At 36.8% G+C, this 16,536-nt stretch overlaps 2 protein-coding genes across 3 annotated transcripts; one reads left to right on the top strand and one right to left on the bottom strand.

Annotated features, from left to right (window-relative positions):
- Positions 1 to 628: 628 nt before the first annotated feature.
- Positions 629 to 10,911, top strand: LOC104773261 (uncharacterized). 2 transcript variants are annotated; one of them, XM_087460732.1, is made up of 27 exons: positions 629 to 857; positions 955 to 1,242; positions 1,521 to 1,580; positions 1,672 to 1,764; positions 2,014 to 2,233; positions 2,683 to 2,789; positions 2,917 to 2,979; positions 3,466 to 3,566; positions 3,715 to 3,809; positions 3,924 to 3,944; positions 4,184 to 4,279; positions 4,404 to 4,524; positions 4,605 to 4,742; positions 4,875 to 5,065; positions 5,479 to 5,750; positions 6,058 to 6,159; positions 6,423 to 6,599; positions 6,694 to 6,882; positions 7,621 to 7,862; positions 7,976 to 8,122; positions 8,328 to 8,556; positions 9,072 to 9,200; positions 9,290 to 9,418; positions 9,854 to 9,907; positions 10,004 to 10,186; positions 10,355 to 10,414; positions 10,516 to 10,911. In XM_087460732.1, the coding sequence occupies exons 1-27, from the start codon at positions 852 to 854 to the stop codon at positions 10,588 to 10,590; spliced, it is 3,588 nt and encodes a 1,195-aa protein (XP_087316858.1). In that variant the 5' UTR covers positions 629 to 851; the 3' UTR covers positions 10,591 to 10,911. The 2 variants fall into 2 exon arrangements, with proteins under 2 accessions (XP_087316858.1, XP_087316861.1); XM_087460735.1 differs by lacking the exons at positions 629 to 857; positions 955 to 1,242; positions 1,521 to 1,580; ... (3 more) ...; positions 2,917 to 2,979; positions 3,466 to 3,566 and having other exon boundaries at positions 4,136 to 4,279.
- Positions 10,912 to 11,506: 595 nt separating this feature from the next.
- On the bottom strand, positions 11,507 to 13,163 carry LOC104773260 (prefoldin subunit 1). The gene is made up of 5 exons (XM_087460743.1): positions 12,942 to 13,163; positions 12,796 to 12,849; positions 12,239 to 12,348; positions 11,978 to 12,062; positions 11,507 to 11,856 (listed from the first exon to the last, which is right to left on the bottom strand). Exons 1-5 carry the CDS (start codon positions 12,963 to 12,965, stop codon positions 11,746 to 11,748), a joined length of 384 nt encoding a protein of 127 aa, XP_087316869.1. The 5' UTR covers positions 12,966 to 13,163; the 3' UTR covers positions 11,507 to 11,745.
- Between the last annotated feature and the right edge of the window lie 3,373 nt (positions 13,164 to 16,536).

The raw sequence follows: 16,536 nt of genomic DNA, 5'->3' as shown, positions 1-16,536 counted from the left end.
CAGGATATATATCTATATATTTGTATTTGATATCATAACTCTATAAATGACACATGTTTTTTAGTCAAAAAACATATATCATTTTGTGGAGGTTAAAACAATATATATATATATATATAGTATAATAAAATCATACCTTATTAGTTTATTTTTATATTTTTTCTACCTATTTTGACATCAATTGCTCTATCTATTTTAAAATAGAAAACACTATACAATTTATGCATAATAGAAAACATGTATAATGGAAAACATGTATAGTGCCAAATTAATTATGGAAAATCGAGATTTAATAAGGTAAGATACTATAGTTTCTTTTTTCATTAAAACATTTTAAAACTTGTAATTAAAAAGGAAAATAGAAATGGATGTTGTTCAGATATTTAGGAAAATATATATTTTCATACTCGGTTTTCCTAATTTCTTTATTTTTTAGATTTTTTTGTATTAAATATTTTATTTATAATGGTATATGATGTAAATATTGTCCAACTTTAAGGTTTCTTCCAACAAATGCTGTCAAAATAATAATTTAGATTTCTCATAAAATCTTGAATGGTTAAAAAATGGATTTTTGAAAAATCAAAAACCAAAAACCATTTGAAAAACTACATCCGGTCAAGACCATAGTGTTCGTATTTTGGTTTTTGGATTTCTCTCCGTCGTACCGAATTGCCTAATTCGAAGACAAATAAAGGATTCATGTGCATCTCACGTGCTTCGTGACAATTCAACAAAACTTTTTAAGAATTTTGATTTTATGTTCTTTCAATTCTAAAGTTGCGTCGCCTTGTCGAATCGCCCGTCACTAAAATCTTCTCCGAGAGCCCTCCTCCGATCTGCCACTAGTTATGGCGGTAAACGTCGTCGGATCTCCACCGTATTTCTTCAATGCTTCATAGGCCAAGATACGAATGCAAGTTTACCTTTATTCCATTTTCATCTTTTTTACAGGAATCGTCTAGTAAAACGCTAATGGATCTGATCTCGGCAGATCCAACCCCGGTTCCTGCACAATCTACTTCTTCATCCGCCTCTTCCACGGCGTCTCAGCCATCTCCTGCTTCCGCATCGGCTTCAAATCTGCACCATCCAATGTCGACGAAGACGACGCTGGGTGAGAAGAAATCGAAGAGAGCCACTTTGATGCAGATCCAGAACGACACTATATCTGTTGCCAAAGCTGCACTGAATCCTGTTAAGGCTAATATCATGCCACAGAGGCAGAGACAGAAAAAGAAGGTTCGATCTATTAATTGAATTTTGGTGCCAATTGTTTGGCACATTTCTCTTGTGTGTTTGAGCTCCCTTAGTTGTTAAGCAAAGTGAACCCTGGACTATTGGAGTTAAGATAACTCTTGGAAGGCTTACTTGTAGATTTGAACTGTTTAATAGGAGGAATACAATATACTTCTGTGTCGTTGTTCGGTGTTAGCAGAATAGTAGAGGAACAAAATCTACTTATTTCTTGTTCTTCGGTGTAGTTAACTTGATTTTTAATGTTCGAAATGACTTCACAGCCAGTTTCCTATTCGCAACTTGCAAGGAGCATTCACGAATTAGCTGCCACCTTGGATCAGGTTAAGTTCGTGTTCTTACTGTCTTTAAACCGCTGTTGGTCAAAGTAGTATCTGACCGTTTCTTCTTTTCTCTTCTTTCACGAGTGAGCAGAAAAGTTCTCAGAAGCAACTAGTGAATCACGTGTTCCCTAAGCTTGCTGTGTACAACTCCGTTGATCCTTCTCTGGCCCCATCTCTTCTTATGGTATGTGGCACTGTTTGCTGGTTTGACAACCAGTTATTCTCAGATCAATACTGTATTGTTTCTCGTATTATTTGTTTTAACTTTAACATGGAGCATCTACATATTATTGTTTCGATTAGAGTTATTTTTTTTTCCTTTACCCATTGATGTTACATGAATCTTAAAAAAATGTGCATTTTGAATACTATCTGTCAAAAGAGAGGCACCAGGTTTTTAGCATTTTTTTTTTTTCTCTCGTTATTGATACAGCTTAATCAGCAATGTGAAGACAGGAATGTGCTACGCTATGTCTATTATTACTTAGCTAGAATTTTGTCCGATACGGGCATGACTCCAGGGGGTGGTATCCCCACTCCTAACTGGGATGCTTTAGCAGATATTGATGCTGGTGGAGGAGTCACAAGAGCTGATGTTGTTCCTCGGATAGTGAATCAACTTACAACCGAAGCTACAAATTCTGAATTCGAATGTGAGTTTCAGATTCAGCCTTTAGTGTTTTCTTTTACATATATATATTTCAGCCTTAGAGGATGAATGCCATGCCAGTATCTCATTGTGAAATTTTGTTTTTACTGGAGTTTTGAGGATTGTCGAAATCTGATTTATCTTTATAATTGTATTGCTTGTAATGTTTCTTAAGAAATATCCCAGTAACCTCGTAATTTCTCTAAAATGGACCCAAATACTGAGAGCAGTGATGCAAAAATGTAGTTGTGTAAGATGTGGTTTTAGTTTTGGTGTGGAATAATTTGGGGGTTATGGAAGTGAGAACCAACATCTAAGACAGAAATAAAAAGTAACAGTTCGGCATCATGTGGAGAGAACTTGATTTCCTACTTTGTTACCGTTTTCTTGCAACTTTCCAACTGTCATTGGAATGGTGATGAATTTCTAACCTTATCATGTGTTATTCTTCAGTTCATGCTCGACGACTGCAAGCTTTAAAAGCTCTGACATATTCACCGTCAGGCAATTCTGAGCTTTTGTCAAAATTGTATGAGATTGTATTTGGCATCCTTGATAAGGTTTGTCTGATGCTCTCAACAAGATGCTTTGTTTATTTTCCATAAGCCCTGGCGTAGTTCATTTTCTGCGCTCAGTGTGATTTAACCTTATTTTCAGCTTTAAAACATATGTTTCGTGTCCTTTCAGGTTGGTGATGTCCCGCATAAACGAAAGAAAGGGGTCTTTGGGACAAAAGGGGGTGATAAAGATGTATGTTTCTCAACTCTTAGGTTCCTCCAGTAAAAGACTTAAGGCTTCCATAGAAGTACTGTTCCCTGCATTTTATAGTTTTCTTTTCTATTATTTGCCATGCTGTGGAGTAAAGATTTCTCAAAATTCTTGTCGATGGCTACTATGCACTTGGCAATATACCATAGTTACTCTTTAATGATTTGACTTTGCACATCTGGAAAACTCTGGCTATTAGCAACAGCTTTTTAAGATCTGAGTTAAAAGTTGAATTGATAAAACCATTCTTGAAAACATTACAATTCTATTCTTGTATCAAATTATCCGTAAGCCAAATGATCAACTTTGAAAATTTTGATTTAGTTTCTAGATATGTAGACAGACGAATAAAGTATGCCCCCCCCCCCCCTCCCTGTGAGTATACAGCTTCTGGATTGCAGAAGGAATCCAGAAGGTTAACATTTAAACTTTGTTATTAACTTAAGCGTTCTGTCTCCTTTTTGTTAGTCGATTATGCGGAGTAACTTGCAATACGCTGCTGTGAGTGCACTGAGAAGACTCCCGATTGATCCAGGAAATCCACTTTTTCTGCACCGTGCAGCCCAGGGGTAAGACTTTTTTTTGGTTCTTTCTACTTTCTAAGTGATGATATTGGAGTTAATTATAGATGGTTCTCAAAAGAGCAATTTTTTAGTCTATTCCTAATTTTGCTGTATGTTGAACACTTATTCTGCTATTCACATTGTTATGTTGCAGTGTTTCCTTTGCTGATCCTGTTGCGGTGAGGCATTCGCTGGAGATTCTATCTGAGTTAGCCACAAGAGACCCCTATACAGTAGCAATGACATTAGGTGAATAATTTGTTCTGTTCCCCCTAAAATTGTTTGTCCATTCTATTTATGCGTAGACACAAAATTATTTGTCATTGAAAACTTGATCTGTGTCTCTTGATCTTTTTGTTGCAGAAAAGCTTGCGTCTCCAGTAGGTATACTTTCTAGGCCTTTTATCTCTTAAAGTTAATTTGTCTGTACGTCATGTTTACTTGTTCTAATTATAAAAAAGTCTCTGGAACATGAGTCTTAATTGCATTGTACAAATTGTTCCACTTATGAGACGTACCCTTGATACCAGTCACAAGCAAACTATCATTTTATGTGACCACTACGATGATTTCAGATCAAATATGGGTTAGCTGATATACCTTTCTTCTGTACACCAAATTAGGAGCTTTGCAAGATATCCTACATATGAATGATGTTCTTGCTAGGGTTTCCCTGGCTAGGTTGTGCCACTCGATATCTAGAGCTCGGGCATTAGATGGTAAATATATCGAGCTCTTTCTCTTTCTACTGCCTGTTCTCGCTCTGTTATTTTTATCTGGTTATGTGGGAGAGGTTGTTTTGAGGAATTACAAGTTACTAGTTTCTTTTCCATCTTCTTACAGAGAGGCCTGATATCAGGTCTCAGTTCAACTCAATTCTCTATCAGCTACTCCTAGATCCAAGTGAAAGGGTCTGCTATGAGGCGATTTTGTGCATTTTGGGAAAACATGATAACACTGAGAGGCATGAGTTCGATGGCTTTGATTTCTCTTAGTTCATTCTTTGTAAGGTATTCAATAACCACAATTTACTGCATCTTTTAGGATGGATGAGCGTGCTGCTGGGTGGTATCGCTTGACCAGGGAGATCCTTAAGTTACCAGAAGCACCATCCTTGTCATCCAAGGATAAATCTCATAAAACTAAGCGTCCACAGCCTCTTATTAAGCTTGTAATGAGGAGGTAATCCTAGCTTGGTAGACGACCATATCTAGAATTGCAGATCTTATGGATCCCTTTCTTCACTAGAACGTTGCTTTGGATTGTAATGTTCCTTATAACTGTGTTCTTTGCTAATTGAGCTTGTTCTTTCAGGTTAGAGAGCTCATTTCGCAGTTTCTCAAGACCGGTACTTCATGCAGCAGCAAGGGTTGTCCAAGAAATGGGAAAGAGCAGGGCAGCAGCATTTGCTATGGGATTACAGGACATTGATGAATCCGTTCATGTAAATGCATTTTCTGACGCTGTAGATGATAGTGAGACCAATGACAATTCTCACCCAGAAGGTACATTGTCATTACCCTCTTACCATGAGTACAATCTTTGTATTGTATTATTATACACCAACTACAAATATGAGTTAAGTCATTTTATCTATGCTGGGATGGTGCTTCAACATTATCCGACTATTTTATTGTAGCTCTAATTGTAACAAAACTACAAATGTGAGTGAACTCTATGCTCAGTCCGTACTAAAATAATATGATGGTTTACAAGTCTTTTCTTCTAACCTAAATAAAGGAACATGTTTTTCCTGTCACTTTGATTTCCCTTTACCGAGCTATTACCTATGTAGGGTTTCTTTCCAATTTTCGAGCTTTAATATGTTCCAAAATCACCGTGAAATTACCTTCTTTCCCACTCTTTGTTTACATGTTTACCCTTATTTTTATCAATTATATTTGTTCGACTATTACAGGAATTCGGAGAACATCATCCATATCTGCAGGGCCTGGTCGCAATGATACAATTGCAAGTTTACTGGCTGCATTAATGGAGGTGGTTCGAACAACAGTAGCATGCGAGTGCGTGTATGTCCGGGCAATGGTTATCAAAGCATTGATATGGATGCAAAGTCCGGATGAATCGTTGGATGAGTTAAAATCAATCATTGCCTCAGAGCTTTCAGATCCTGCTTGGCCCGCAGCTCTTGTTAATGATGTTTTGCTTACTTTGCATGCTCGCTTTAAGGTAAGTACGATATTTTCTTCACTTGTTGATTTGTATTTGCAAAGTGCTTACAAGTTTTAATAGCTCTGTTGTTTGTCCAAAATCCTATAACTAGAACGTTTGTAGTAGTTTTCTTGTGTATGGAATCTCTTTAATTTCTTAGATTTGTTACAAGAGGTATCTGGCACAAAAAAATTACACCTAGGAACTTGTGACAAATTTCATCTGCTGTGATGAAACTGATGACAAACCTGAACAAATATTTGAAGAGTGAAACGTGCACTGTTTTCTTCTGTCTAGTTGACTCCGTTTTATTATTCTTTAACAGGCAACTCCAGATATGGCTGTTATTCTTCTCGAAATTGCCAGAATATTTGCTACCAAAGTTCCGGGGAAAATCGACGCTGATGTCTTACAGCTGCTTTGGAAGGTATACTCTGTTTCCTTATTTAATTCTAAAGCTATTGATACTTACGTACAGCTGTTGTATAGTCCTCCTGTTTCACTTTGATTGCGTTTAATACATTTTGAAGTTTGTATGCTTGTCTAGTTGATATTTGGTAGCGATAGATGTGGAAAAATAAGTAATTGCAAGTATATTTGTAAGGCTCAAATTATTGTGGGATATGGTGATGAATTTTTGCTGCCTCTAGTACATTATTTGATACAATTTATTAATTGATCCACTTCTAGACATGTCTTGTTGGAGCCGGTCCTGACTGGAAGCACACAGCTCTGGAAGCCGTCACGATAGTACTCGATTTACCACCTCCACAGCCGGGGTCCATGGCAGGAATGACATCAATTGATAGGGTCTCTGCATCAGATCCCAAGTCAGCTCTCGCGCTGCAGAAATTGGTGCAAGCAGCAGTAAGCATTCCTCAGATTGTTTTACATGCATTTGGTAATCTTTTTCTCAGAATGCTACCTTTTCAACACCTTACATGCATTAATACTATGGCAGGTATGGTTCCTTGGAGAAAATGCAAACTACGCCGCTTCTGAATACGCCTGGGAATCTGCAACTCCACCGGGCACTGCACTTATGATGTTGGATGCAGATAAAATGGTTGCCGCTGCCAGTTCTCGCAATCCTACCCTTGCTGGTGCATTAACTCGTCTCCAGAGATGTGCATTTAGTGGAAGCTGGGAGGTATACCACTATATTTTTTTGGTCATATTTTCTTTTTTTGAATTTTATTGTTTTTAATTAGACAATTTGTCAAAGGAGTTGGCCACAAACCAAACCCACAAAAACCCTTAGATAGAACTCACTATAAATGCTAGCTTAAGGGTTTGGGCGCCCTTTGATTTATTCCTCTTCTATCCAATGTAGGATATTTTATCCACATTCTTATCAATATGTATATGACCTGATTGTGTTAAGTCTTAGATCGTAAACCTTGTTTGGGAGCATTTTGCCTGGTAAACATGTGGTGCAACTTTCTATATTTGTAGCTACACTCTAGAGCGAAGACCATAGCTCGAGACCCTTTTTTAAGTGCGGACAAATTGGATGGTCTAGTTATCTAGGTTTTAGTAGCTGATTCTTTTTAAGGTTTCAATTTTTTCTTTACATGAAACAAAAGTTGAAACCTGGAGTAATTGTGCCTGACCAGAAACTATAAATGTAAACAAATGAAAGTTGACTTCAATGATCTTGTATGGTCTCTCTTTCTATTTAAAGCTTCATTACTGTCCAGACCTTTACTGTTATAGAAAATCGCTGACTATAAGTTGTGATTCTTAATTCAATGTATGATGTTCTTCCTAGCACTTTAGTTAGAGTCTTATTGAAGCATAGACATGGTTATGCCGTCAGGACACGCTACTAAGATGAGTATTACTTCTACGGTTTCCCGCCTAATTTTTATGCTTCTTTCATACACAGGTCCGAATTGTTGCAATTCAAGCTCTTACTACGATAGCTATTAGATCTGGTGAACCTTTCAGGCTGCAGATATACGAGTTTTTGTACACTTTGGCAGAGGGTGGTGTGCAATCTCAACTTTCTGAAATGCACTTGAGTAATGGGGAAGACCAAGGAGCTAGTGGTACAGGACTTGGAGTGTTAATAACTCCGATGTTAAAAGTTCTGGATGAAATGTACATAGGACAAGACGAATTAATCAAGTAAGGAAGAAATCTTACCTTCTTTTCCTTTTTTTCTTTTTAATGTGATTCATGCGTGTAACCTGTATATGATATTATCATTGACATATGACTTTTTCCTTGATTGTACTTAGGGAAATACGCAATCACGATAATGCAAACAAAGAATGGAAGGATGAGGAGCTGAAAAAACTCTACGAAAACCATGAGAGGCTGCTCGATTTTGTATCCATGTTTTGCTATATTCCGAGAGCCAAGTATTTACCCCTGGGCCCGATAAGGTAGCATTCTGAATTCATTATATCAACCAGCGACAGCCTGTGACAGTACTTGATAAAAATTCATTTTATGTTTGGTTATCTTGCTGTCTATCTGTTTTGTGCACATTGCAATGCAATTATTGCATGCTTACCACAACCATACTTTTCTGTCTCTATTCTGGTTTCATATGATAACAGTCTTTCTTCTTACTTGTAAACTATGAAGTGCAAAGCTCATTGACATATACCGCACAAAGCACAATATCAGTGCATCTGCTGGGTCCACTGATCCAGCTGTTGTTGCTACCGGAATTTCGGACTTAATTTATGAGTCCACGCAGCCTGCACCTGCTGCCTCAAACTCCAGTGGTTTGGATGATGATTTGGTGAATGCTTGGGCTGCCAACCTTGGCGATGATGGTCTTCTTGGAAACAATGCCCCAGCAATGAGCAGGGTCAGTTGCTATTTTTATCTGACTTTTTAAGATAACAGATTAGCATGTGTGCAGTTTAGAGCCTGTGTGTACTATTGAAATATTCTTCTAATCGTTAGATATAGGATATAATGGGGCACAATAAATTTGTCTGATAAGGAATCAGAAAATAATAATAGTTGTGTGGATTACCCATTGGAGTAAAACCTCGTTTTCAAACAAGACTTAATAAACCATTTCACATTACAATAAAGTACCATGCCTTTGTTCGGAACTGGTCTGAATGCGGTCAATACTGAATGCTTGGGGACTGCACTTGTGATGACAAGTTTAAGTATTGAATTTTCCGATTAAAATAGTGGTTCTACTTGCATTACATGCCATTAAGGTTTCAGTAGTAGTTAATCCATTCATCTGATTATCTGTTCATGTGAACTTATGATTTACCGGTATTCTTTCATGCATAGTTACATTATAGATGCTACATACTATTTTATGTCTGCAAATGAAACTAAGACCTATTTAATACTTGTCAGGTCAATGAATTCCTTGCTGGAGTCGGAACAGATGCACCAGATGTTGAGGAGGAGAATGTCTTCTCTAGACCTTCAGTTGGCTATGATGACATGTGGGCTAAGACTCTTTTAGAAACTTCGGAATTGGAGGTATACTGTTAGCTTTATCCATCTCAGAGCTTTCTTCAAAATGACTTTGTTATAGCGATGATAAAACATGACTTTTGTTGTATTTACAGGAAGAAGATGCTAGATCAGGTTCATCGTCTCCAGATTCTACTGGATCAGTGGAAAGTTCCATATCATCTCACTTTGGTGGAATGAACTACCCATCATTGTTCAGCTCAAAGCCTTCCTCACAAGCAACGGTAGGGTACACAAATTCTTCCTTAAATTCAATTCTGTATTACCACCTAGTATGGGCCACAGAGTCTCCTGTAGTTATACGATGATTCGGTTCTAGAATATTTTCATTCAGTTGATTATTTCTAAATGTCTTAAGTCTTAGTCACAATGAAAACCGAGAACCAAGAAAAAAGCTTGTTTCAGTGAGTTAATAGAATATGAAAACGAATTCTGCTTCAGTGACGAAGTATAAATATCTCTGAAAATGTTCCTCAAGTCTGTTTTTTCATAAACAATAGTAACCAGAGATATTGATATGCATGCAAGTTGTGTCTTAAAAGGAAAAGGCATGAGTATAGTTTAAGCATAAAGAACGCTGAATTATTTTTGATCATAAGAACTCATGGAATATTTTGTGCCAACTAATTTTAACTATATGAATGTGGTAACTCAAATAGGCAAAATCGGGTGGAAGCAAATACCAGTCCACATATGAAGGCTATGGTTCCCCAGTAAGCTGATATTCTTTTCTGTGTTTGTATATGTTGTGAAATGGGCTGATTGCTGTTAGCATGGCCATTTCTTATTCTTCCTTCACTCCCTTTCAGATTAGAGAAGAGCCTCCTCCGCCTTATTCGTATTCTGAGCCACAAAGTCGTGAATCGTTTGAGAACCCTGTAGCAGGGTCTGGTTCTCGAAGTTATGAATCAGATGATGAAGAACCTAGGAAATCTACTGGTACAAGATTTGGAACAGCGCTCTATGACTTCACCGCAGGAGGAGATGATGAGGTAAGCGTGCTTTTGTCTTTCTCCTTTGGTATGTTCTGCAAACACCAGTTAAATGATTCAGATATATGTGGTTCAATATTATCCATTCGTTATTACCTATGCGGTAATCTATATTCCTGGAAAGATGTGTTATGATGTAAGCATTAAAACACCTTTGGTATGTTGCAGCTAAACTTGACGGCAGAGGAGGAATTGGATATAGAGTATGAAGTTGATGGCTGGTTTTACGTAAGTAATACTTGATTTAGAGAGACAGCACATGAGTCGTGTGAGGAGGAGAGCTTTTTAAAACCTAAACTTAACCGTGATCAACTTATAAACTATGACAGGTAAAGAAGAAGCGGCCTGGAAGAGATGGGAAGATGGCAGGACTTGTTCCTGTTCTTTACGTCAATCAGTCTTGAATTGGTTTTTCTTGGGAACGGCTTTAGACGTTAGAAGCCAACACTATGGACTTCTTAAGTGAACTGCTTAGATGCCAAGACATTATGATTTATGATTTCTATGTACATGAGGGAATGTATTTGTTGAGGTTCGATATGTATGTGTATGTCTTTTGGACACTTGTCCCCGTTTGCCAAAAAAAAAAAAAAAAGGACACTTGTTCCCATGCTTTTGATTGGTCAACTAAGTTTTTACTGAAAAGAACATTACATCGAGTTTGACTATTGTAACACTGATTCCATTTACATTATTTTTAATCTACTGACGTCAAAAATTGCAAATTTATTGGTTATATATGTTCAAAATATTAAGTGCCCTGTCACTCAGGCCTAGAGAATCGCGGAAGGATTGGGTTCCCTCTGTTTGCTTCAAGGGTGCAATACCCCGGTTTGCTTTCCAAATGTGGATTGCCACACTTGATAGACTCCCCACCCGTCAACGACTTGCAGTATGGGGACAATTAAGATCTTCTGAACGTTGTCTGTGTACGATCGATGGAGTCAAGGGACCATCTAATGCTGGCTTGTGAGTTTTTAGCCCAATTTTGGAGGATGATTTTTAGCAGATTTTGCCCTCGGCTTTTCTGTTCTTGGAATGAACTCCTCTCCTGGACAAGACAATCTTCCAGCTCCGCCTCTGCTTTATTACGAAAAGTGGTCGCCCAGGCTCGCCCCTTCTGTCATTTTCAAGATCCTCGACTACGAAACCTAATGCTTCTTTGGATCCGTTAACAACCCAAATCTTTGTAACTCTATAGCAGCTTTGATTTATTTATTTTTTGCCTGAGCTGTTGTTGTGTAGGTATTACCTTTTGTAAAACCTCTATTCATATTTACATTTATTGCAAAAAAAAAAAATATTAAGTGCCATCTCGAATTGGTTAAATCTGATATTTGTCTTCGCACAAGACATCTTAGTCACTGTCATAAAAAAAATACCAGATACTTCTTATAATAATTCTGATCAGACAAAAACTTGTGAGAATCTTACAAAGACGTTCTTAATTTCTTATGGTTTCAATTAAATCCCAGAAGCCCTGGTAAAGCAGAACCACCAAAACTCACGGGTCGTTCAAGGTGTTGAGTGTACTTATTGTCCAAGGTTTGGAGGGTAAGTTACATAGACATGGACATTATTTGTTGAGCAATGCCTGGTTCTTGCTGCAACAGCTCCCTCAAGTTGTTCTCCACCTCTGCTGTCTGCTTCTCCAAGTACTCCTTTGATGTCTGACAATCATCCCACAAACATGGTTATGTAAACCAGCATATTAATGATATGCTAATAACCCATCAGCCCTTTCAATCATCAAAGATTATCTATCTTTAATTGAAAGAGGGAATGATGTACCTGTAGAGAAACAATGGCAGCCTCACTGTCCTTGAGTTTTTGCTCTTGTTCAGCTTGCAGCACTGCCTTGGGCTCTAGAACAAACCTGTTCATCATATATGAAGCAAACAATAATCAGCCCTTCAAAACTCACGCAAGGTCCTAAGTTGGATGGACTATTAATCACTCACGTTCTTCCTGAAAACAAGAATAATAAAAAACAAGTTAGACATGATAAACCAAAAAGCTACTATCCTTTATGTAACCAGAGAAGGGAATCACTTGCCTATTGACTTGTAGGTGTTTGTATCTTCAGGCAATGGCCCCAGCTCTTCCAAGGTTAAGAAAGCTCGCTTTTTATCTCCCTCTTTGTTGCGCATCTGATTCTGCACCTAAAAATGCCAAGCATATACACATGTCAGTTTCAACACCAAGCCAAATCACCCACCACATGAAAATGGCTTACGACAGCCAATCTCAGTACTTCCAGTAATAGTAATGTCTATGATTTTTGCCATCTCTATATATTACGATAGATAGAGCTAAGCTTCTTTGTAGAAATACTAAAATCATATTAACACAAACCATAAGCAAAACAAAGTTCTACAATTTGGAAACTGGGGACTTCAAAGTAGGAACGTGACACTGAAACATATTCATAACGCAGTTACAGAATCTATCTAGCACTGAAAATCACAAGTCACAAGTAAGAACCACTTTTCATTTTTGATTCTAAAACTATGGTCACATCATTGCATAGTCTCTCAAACAAACAACCTCACAGTAGATGGAAAAATCAAAATGTAGCCGACGATAGTACAAAGGAAGGGAGGATTTACCTGCTTCAGCTTCCCAGTAAGTTCAATCATGCTTGCTTGAATCTCCATAAAAGCCTGTCACTTAACAAATTAGAAATCCATTTTTCTGCAACATCTTTTTGAAGATTCGGATCCGATTCAAGAAATTGAGCGGAAGAGGAACTTACAGCTCTGTTCGCTTCGTCCGCCATGTCTGCAGATCTTGATCTTCCCAACTCCGACGTGCTCCTAAACAAAGGGTCTTTTCGTTTTAGGGTGAAAAAGGGACGTGACAAACCTTTCGGGTTTTCACACCAACCGGGTCGGGTTCCAGACGGATCTGCCCGGTACTGGGTCCAATCGGCCCATTCGTAAATTTTCAACTCTAATTAAAAACATCTCGTCTAAACGCAACCAATTGAAGAGCCGGATATCCTTGAATTTAAAATATTATCTCCTTAAATTTAAAATATGAACGCGGTTAACGCTTGAAAAGAAGAGATTGTTGTTGTTCTGCTTTCTTGATTAGCCTTTGATTTCAATGATAGTATTGTTTCTGATGAGAAATGGAATATTCTCTCCTTCAAGACCGGAGATTCAAATCGGCTTGTAAATTCATCAGAGTGAGTGAAAGGAAGGCTGTGCACAGGACCGCACCCTGTAGGGAACCAACGTGCAAGAGCCAGAGGATTCTTGAGAAGCAAGTTATCGGTTTCTTGTGCATTAAAAATTTCCGAGAAAGAGTTGAAAAAATGCGATAACGAACTTCCATCTCCCATCACGTGACTCATCGACAATCCTATGAACACTCTGGGGTTGTATTCAAACCATGATTTTGAAGAATTTGATGGGATTTAGTGAATTTTGATAGATTGTAGGGAAGTTCATATGATTTTCTATAAAATTCTTTCAAATCCCACCTAAAACCATGACATTTGGATTTCTGTATTTTTAACTAAACAAATCCTCTAGAATCCTAAAAATTATAAAAATCTTAATCAACAAAACTGTTTTGAATAACAGTGGATTTTAAAGTAGATTTTTAAATCATCAGTTCGATAACAGTGGATTTTAATGGATTTTAAAGTAGATTTTTAAATCATCAGTTCAATAACAATGGATTTTAATAGACTTTTTAAAATCCATGATTGAATAACATAGAATTTATAAATTTCACACAAATCTCTTAAAATGCCAAGTTGAATACATCCCCCGTCGTCTACCAATTCTGTTACCTGAAATACTCCATGTCTTTAGTCTATTTCATATTGCTAACTTTAATTAATTATATACTTTGATGCATCTCTAATCTGACGATGCAAAAGTTTTTATGCAGACTTTGCTAAATCTGACGATGCAAAAGTTTTTATGCAGACTTTGGAGAGTTTGTTGTAGTTCATAGAGTTTAGAAATAATAATAACTAGCATGTTTATTATTTAAGGGTAACTAGGTTTTGAACCCACGCTACGCGTGAGTATATTTGATACATTTTGATGAAAACTATATATGATTGATGACAGTAGTAAAATATTATTTTATAAAAAACTAGATGAGGACCCGTCCGATGTGTGGGTTTAAAGTTTTATAAATGAAATTAAATTTATTACAATTTGTTGTATGTTATATATAAATTTTTTTTTGTTATAATACACTGATTTATATCTATTTACAAATCTTTATGTATGTTACTATTAAAAGTATATTTTTTATACCTAAATGTACTCTTGTATGTTATAAAAATATTCTTTATCACCATTTAGAAACTGTCTATATAAACACATTAAGCCAAATATATTACTTTCACTTCGGGATAGTTTTTTAATTACTAAAATTGTTGGCTCAAAAAACATTTTGAATAAAAAATATATTACATAATGTATTAATAAATGATGTATCATCACAATAATGTATGACCACCATGGAGAAAACATCGGCTCCACCTTCATCCCTTTTGGAGAGAACCTTGTGTCTAGGGATGTTAATATGAGTCAGCAAACTCATTTCTTAAATGGGTAAGTTGAATTAAAAATGAGCCCATTTATACCTATTTATGAGAAAAACTTAAATGAGGTTAAATGAGTTTCCCCATTTAGTCCCATTAAATATATGGATTTTATCATAAATAAATGGGTACCCATGTAGACCCATTTGTATTGATATACTTATTAAATCTTCTTGATCATGTAAAATTATATTTTTTATTAAATTGTAAAATCTCATTTTCCTGCCAATAACATTAAATTATCTATTGTAAAAAAAAACATTAAATTATCTTTCATTAAAAACATGTTTTGTTATCAAAATATTTTGTGGCCAAAATTACAAACTCACAAAATTGCACATTATCACTTAAGTTATACATTTAAATGGGTTTAATAGGTTAACTAGGGCAATATATCTTTAAATGAGTATGGTTTAATGGGTTTCAAATATATATGGGTTGAAATGGGTTTATAGTTAAATGGGGTGGGTTTAAATGGGATGGGTTTAAATGGGGTGGGTTTACCCATTTTAACATCCCTACTTGTGTCCAACCTCCTCCACCATGGAGAGAACTTTGGTTCCGCCTTTCTCCCTTGGAAAGATAACCTTGCGTCCAATCTCCTCCACCTTCCTCCCTTGCAGAGATAACTTTGTGTCCAACCTTCTCTACCATAGGGAGAACCTCGACTCTGCCCTCCTCCTATGTGGAGAAAATATATTCACGCCTTTTTGCTATCTCAAAATGGCTTGTTCCGACAACCAATGAAAGTAAAAACAATTTTCTAACTTCACAAAAAATATTTTGGTAGTAACTAATGTTAAATTTCCCAATGTATTCGTGATAGTAACTATGCCAAATTGAAAGTAAAATAGTTGGCTTAATGTATTTATAGATAACATAATATACTAATCAATGATGTATCATCACAATAATGTATGCCCGCCATGGAAAAAACATCGGTTCCGCCCTCTCCCTTATGGAGAGAACGTTGGGTCCAACTTCCTCCATCATAGAGAGAACCTTGGCTCCGTCTTCCTCCCTTGGAGAGATAACCTTGCGTCAAACCTCCTCCACCTTCCTTTGTTGGATAGATAACCTTGTGTCTAACATTCTCTACCATAGAGAGAACCTCGGCTCTGCCCTCATCTTGTGTGGAGAAAATGTTCACGTCTTTTTGCTATATCAAAATAGCTTGCTCCGACGACCAATAAACGTCAAAACCTTTTCCAATCGTCACAAAATCTTTTGAGAGTAAATAATGCTAAATTTCTCAATATATTTGTGGAAGTGTCTTTGCCACATCATGATGCAGCCTCTGTCTCTGTAACGCTTCAACCGCCACATTGTTTAGTGAGCTCATGTCTACTCTCAGTCCATGGGCCCACCTTCCCAAGTGGACCCTACATCTATTCCCGGCTTGTGGACCAACCTATATTCGATGGCCGGTTTGCTACGTCTGGAAGTCTTTAAAAACTTGATTGCCGACCTTACAAATAAACAAATGATATTTTCTTGTGTTTTGTCCTCAGTCGCACAATTTCGATAATCACTTCCAGAAAGATTATCCATTATGAAGTTCTCTCAAGACCCTTGACTGAAAAAATAAGTGCATTTTGGTGACGTATGTGGCTAAATCAATTGTTTTAAACATTTCCGCAAACCAGGGTGTCAGAGTCTTTGAGCTCCTATAGATCTATCAACAACGATTTATTTGTTTCCAATCTATCTATCTGTGTTTGTTGTACGCTTGTGTTTGATTAGCCTATTTTATCAATTCATTAGGTTGATGAGCTTATAT

Source organism: Camelina sativa, chromosome 1 (genome assembly GCF_030686135.1).
Source record: "Camelina sativa cultivar CO46 ecotype springtype chromosome 1, ASM3068613v1".
NCBI classification, from domain to species: domain Eukaryota; kingdom Viridiplantae; phylum Streptophyta; class Magnoliopsida; order Brassicales; family Brassicaceae; genus Camelina; species Camelina sativa.
The sequence above is the reverse complement of the archived record's forward strand: the minus strand, read 5'-3'. Positions and strand labels throughout refer to the sequence as shown.

What these genes read in the sequence shown, in the direction of transcription:
- LOC104773260 (XM_087460743.1), bottom strand. Translation starts at nt 12,965, where the DNA reads ATGGCGGACGAAGCGAACAGAGCT. An exon ending in CGGACGAAGCGAACAGAGCT is followed by an intron (nt 12,850 to 12,941) that starts GTAAGTTCCTCT and finishes GTTAAGTGACAG; the next exon opens with GCTTTTATGGAGATTCAAGC. An exon ending in CTGCCATTGTTTCTCTACAG is followed by an intron (nt 11,857 to 11,977) that starts GTACATCATTCC and finishes GATGATTGTCAG; the next exon opens with ACATCAAAGGAGTACTTGGA.
- LOC104773261 (XM_087460732.1), top strand. An exon ending in ATGCCCCAGCAATGAGCAGG is followed by an intron (nt 8,557 to 9,071) that starts GTCAGTTGCTAT and finishes AATACTTGTCAG; the next exon opens with GTCAATGAATTCCTTGCTGG. An exon ending in AGCCTTCCTCACAAGCAACG is followed by an intron (nt 9,419 to 9,853) that starts GTAGGGTACACA and finishes TAACTCAAATAG; the next exon opens with GCAAAATCGGGTGGAAGCAA.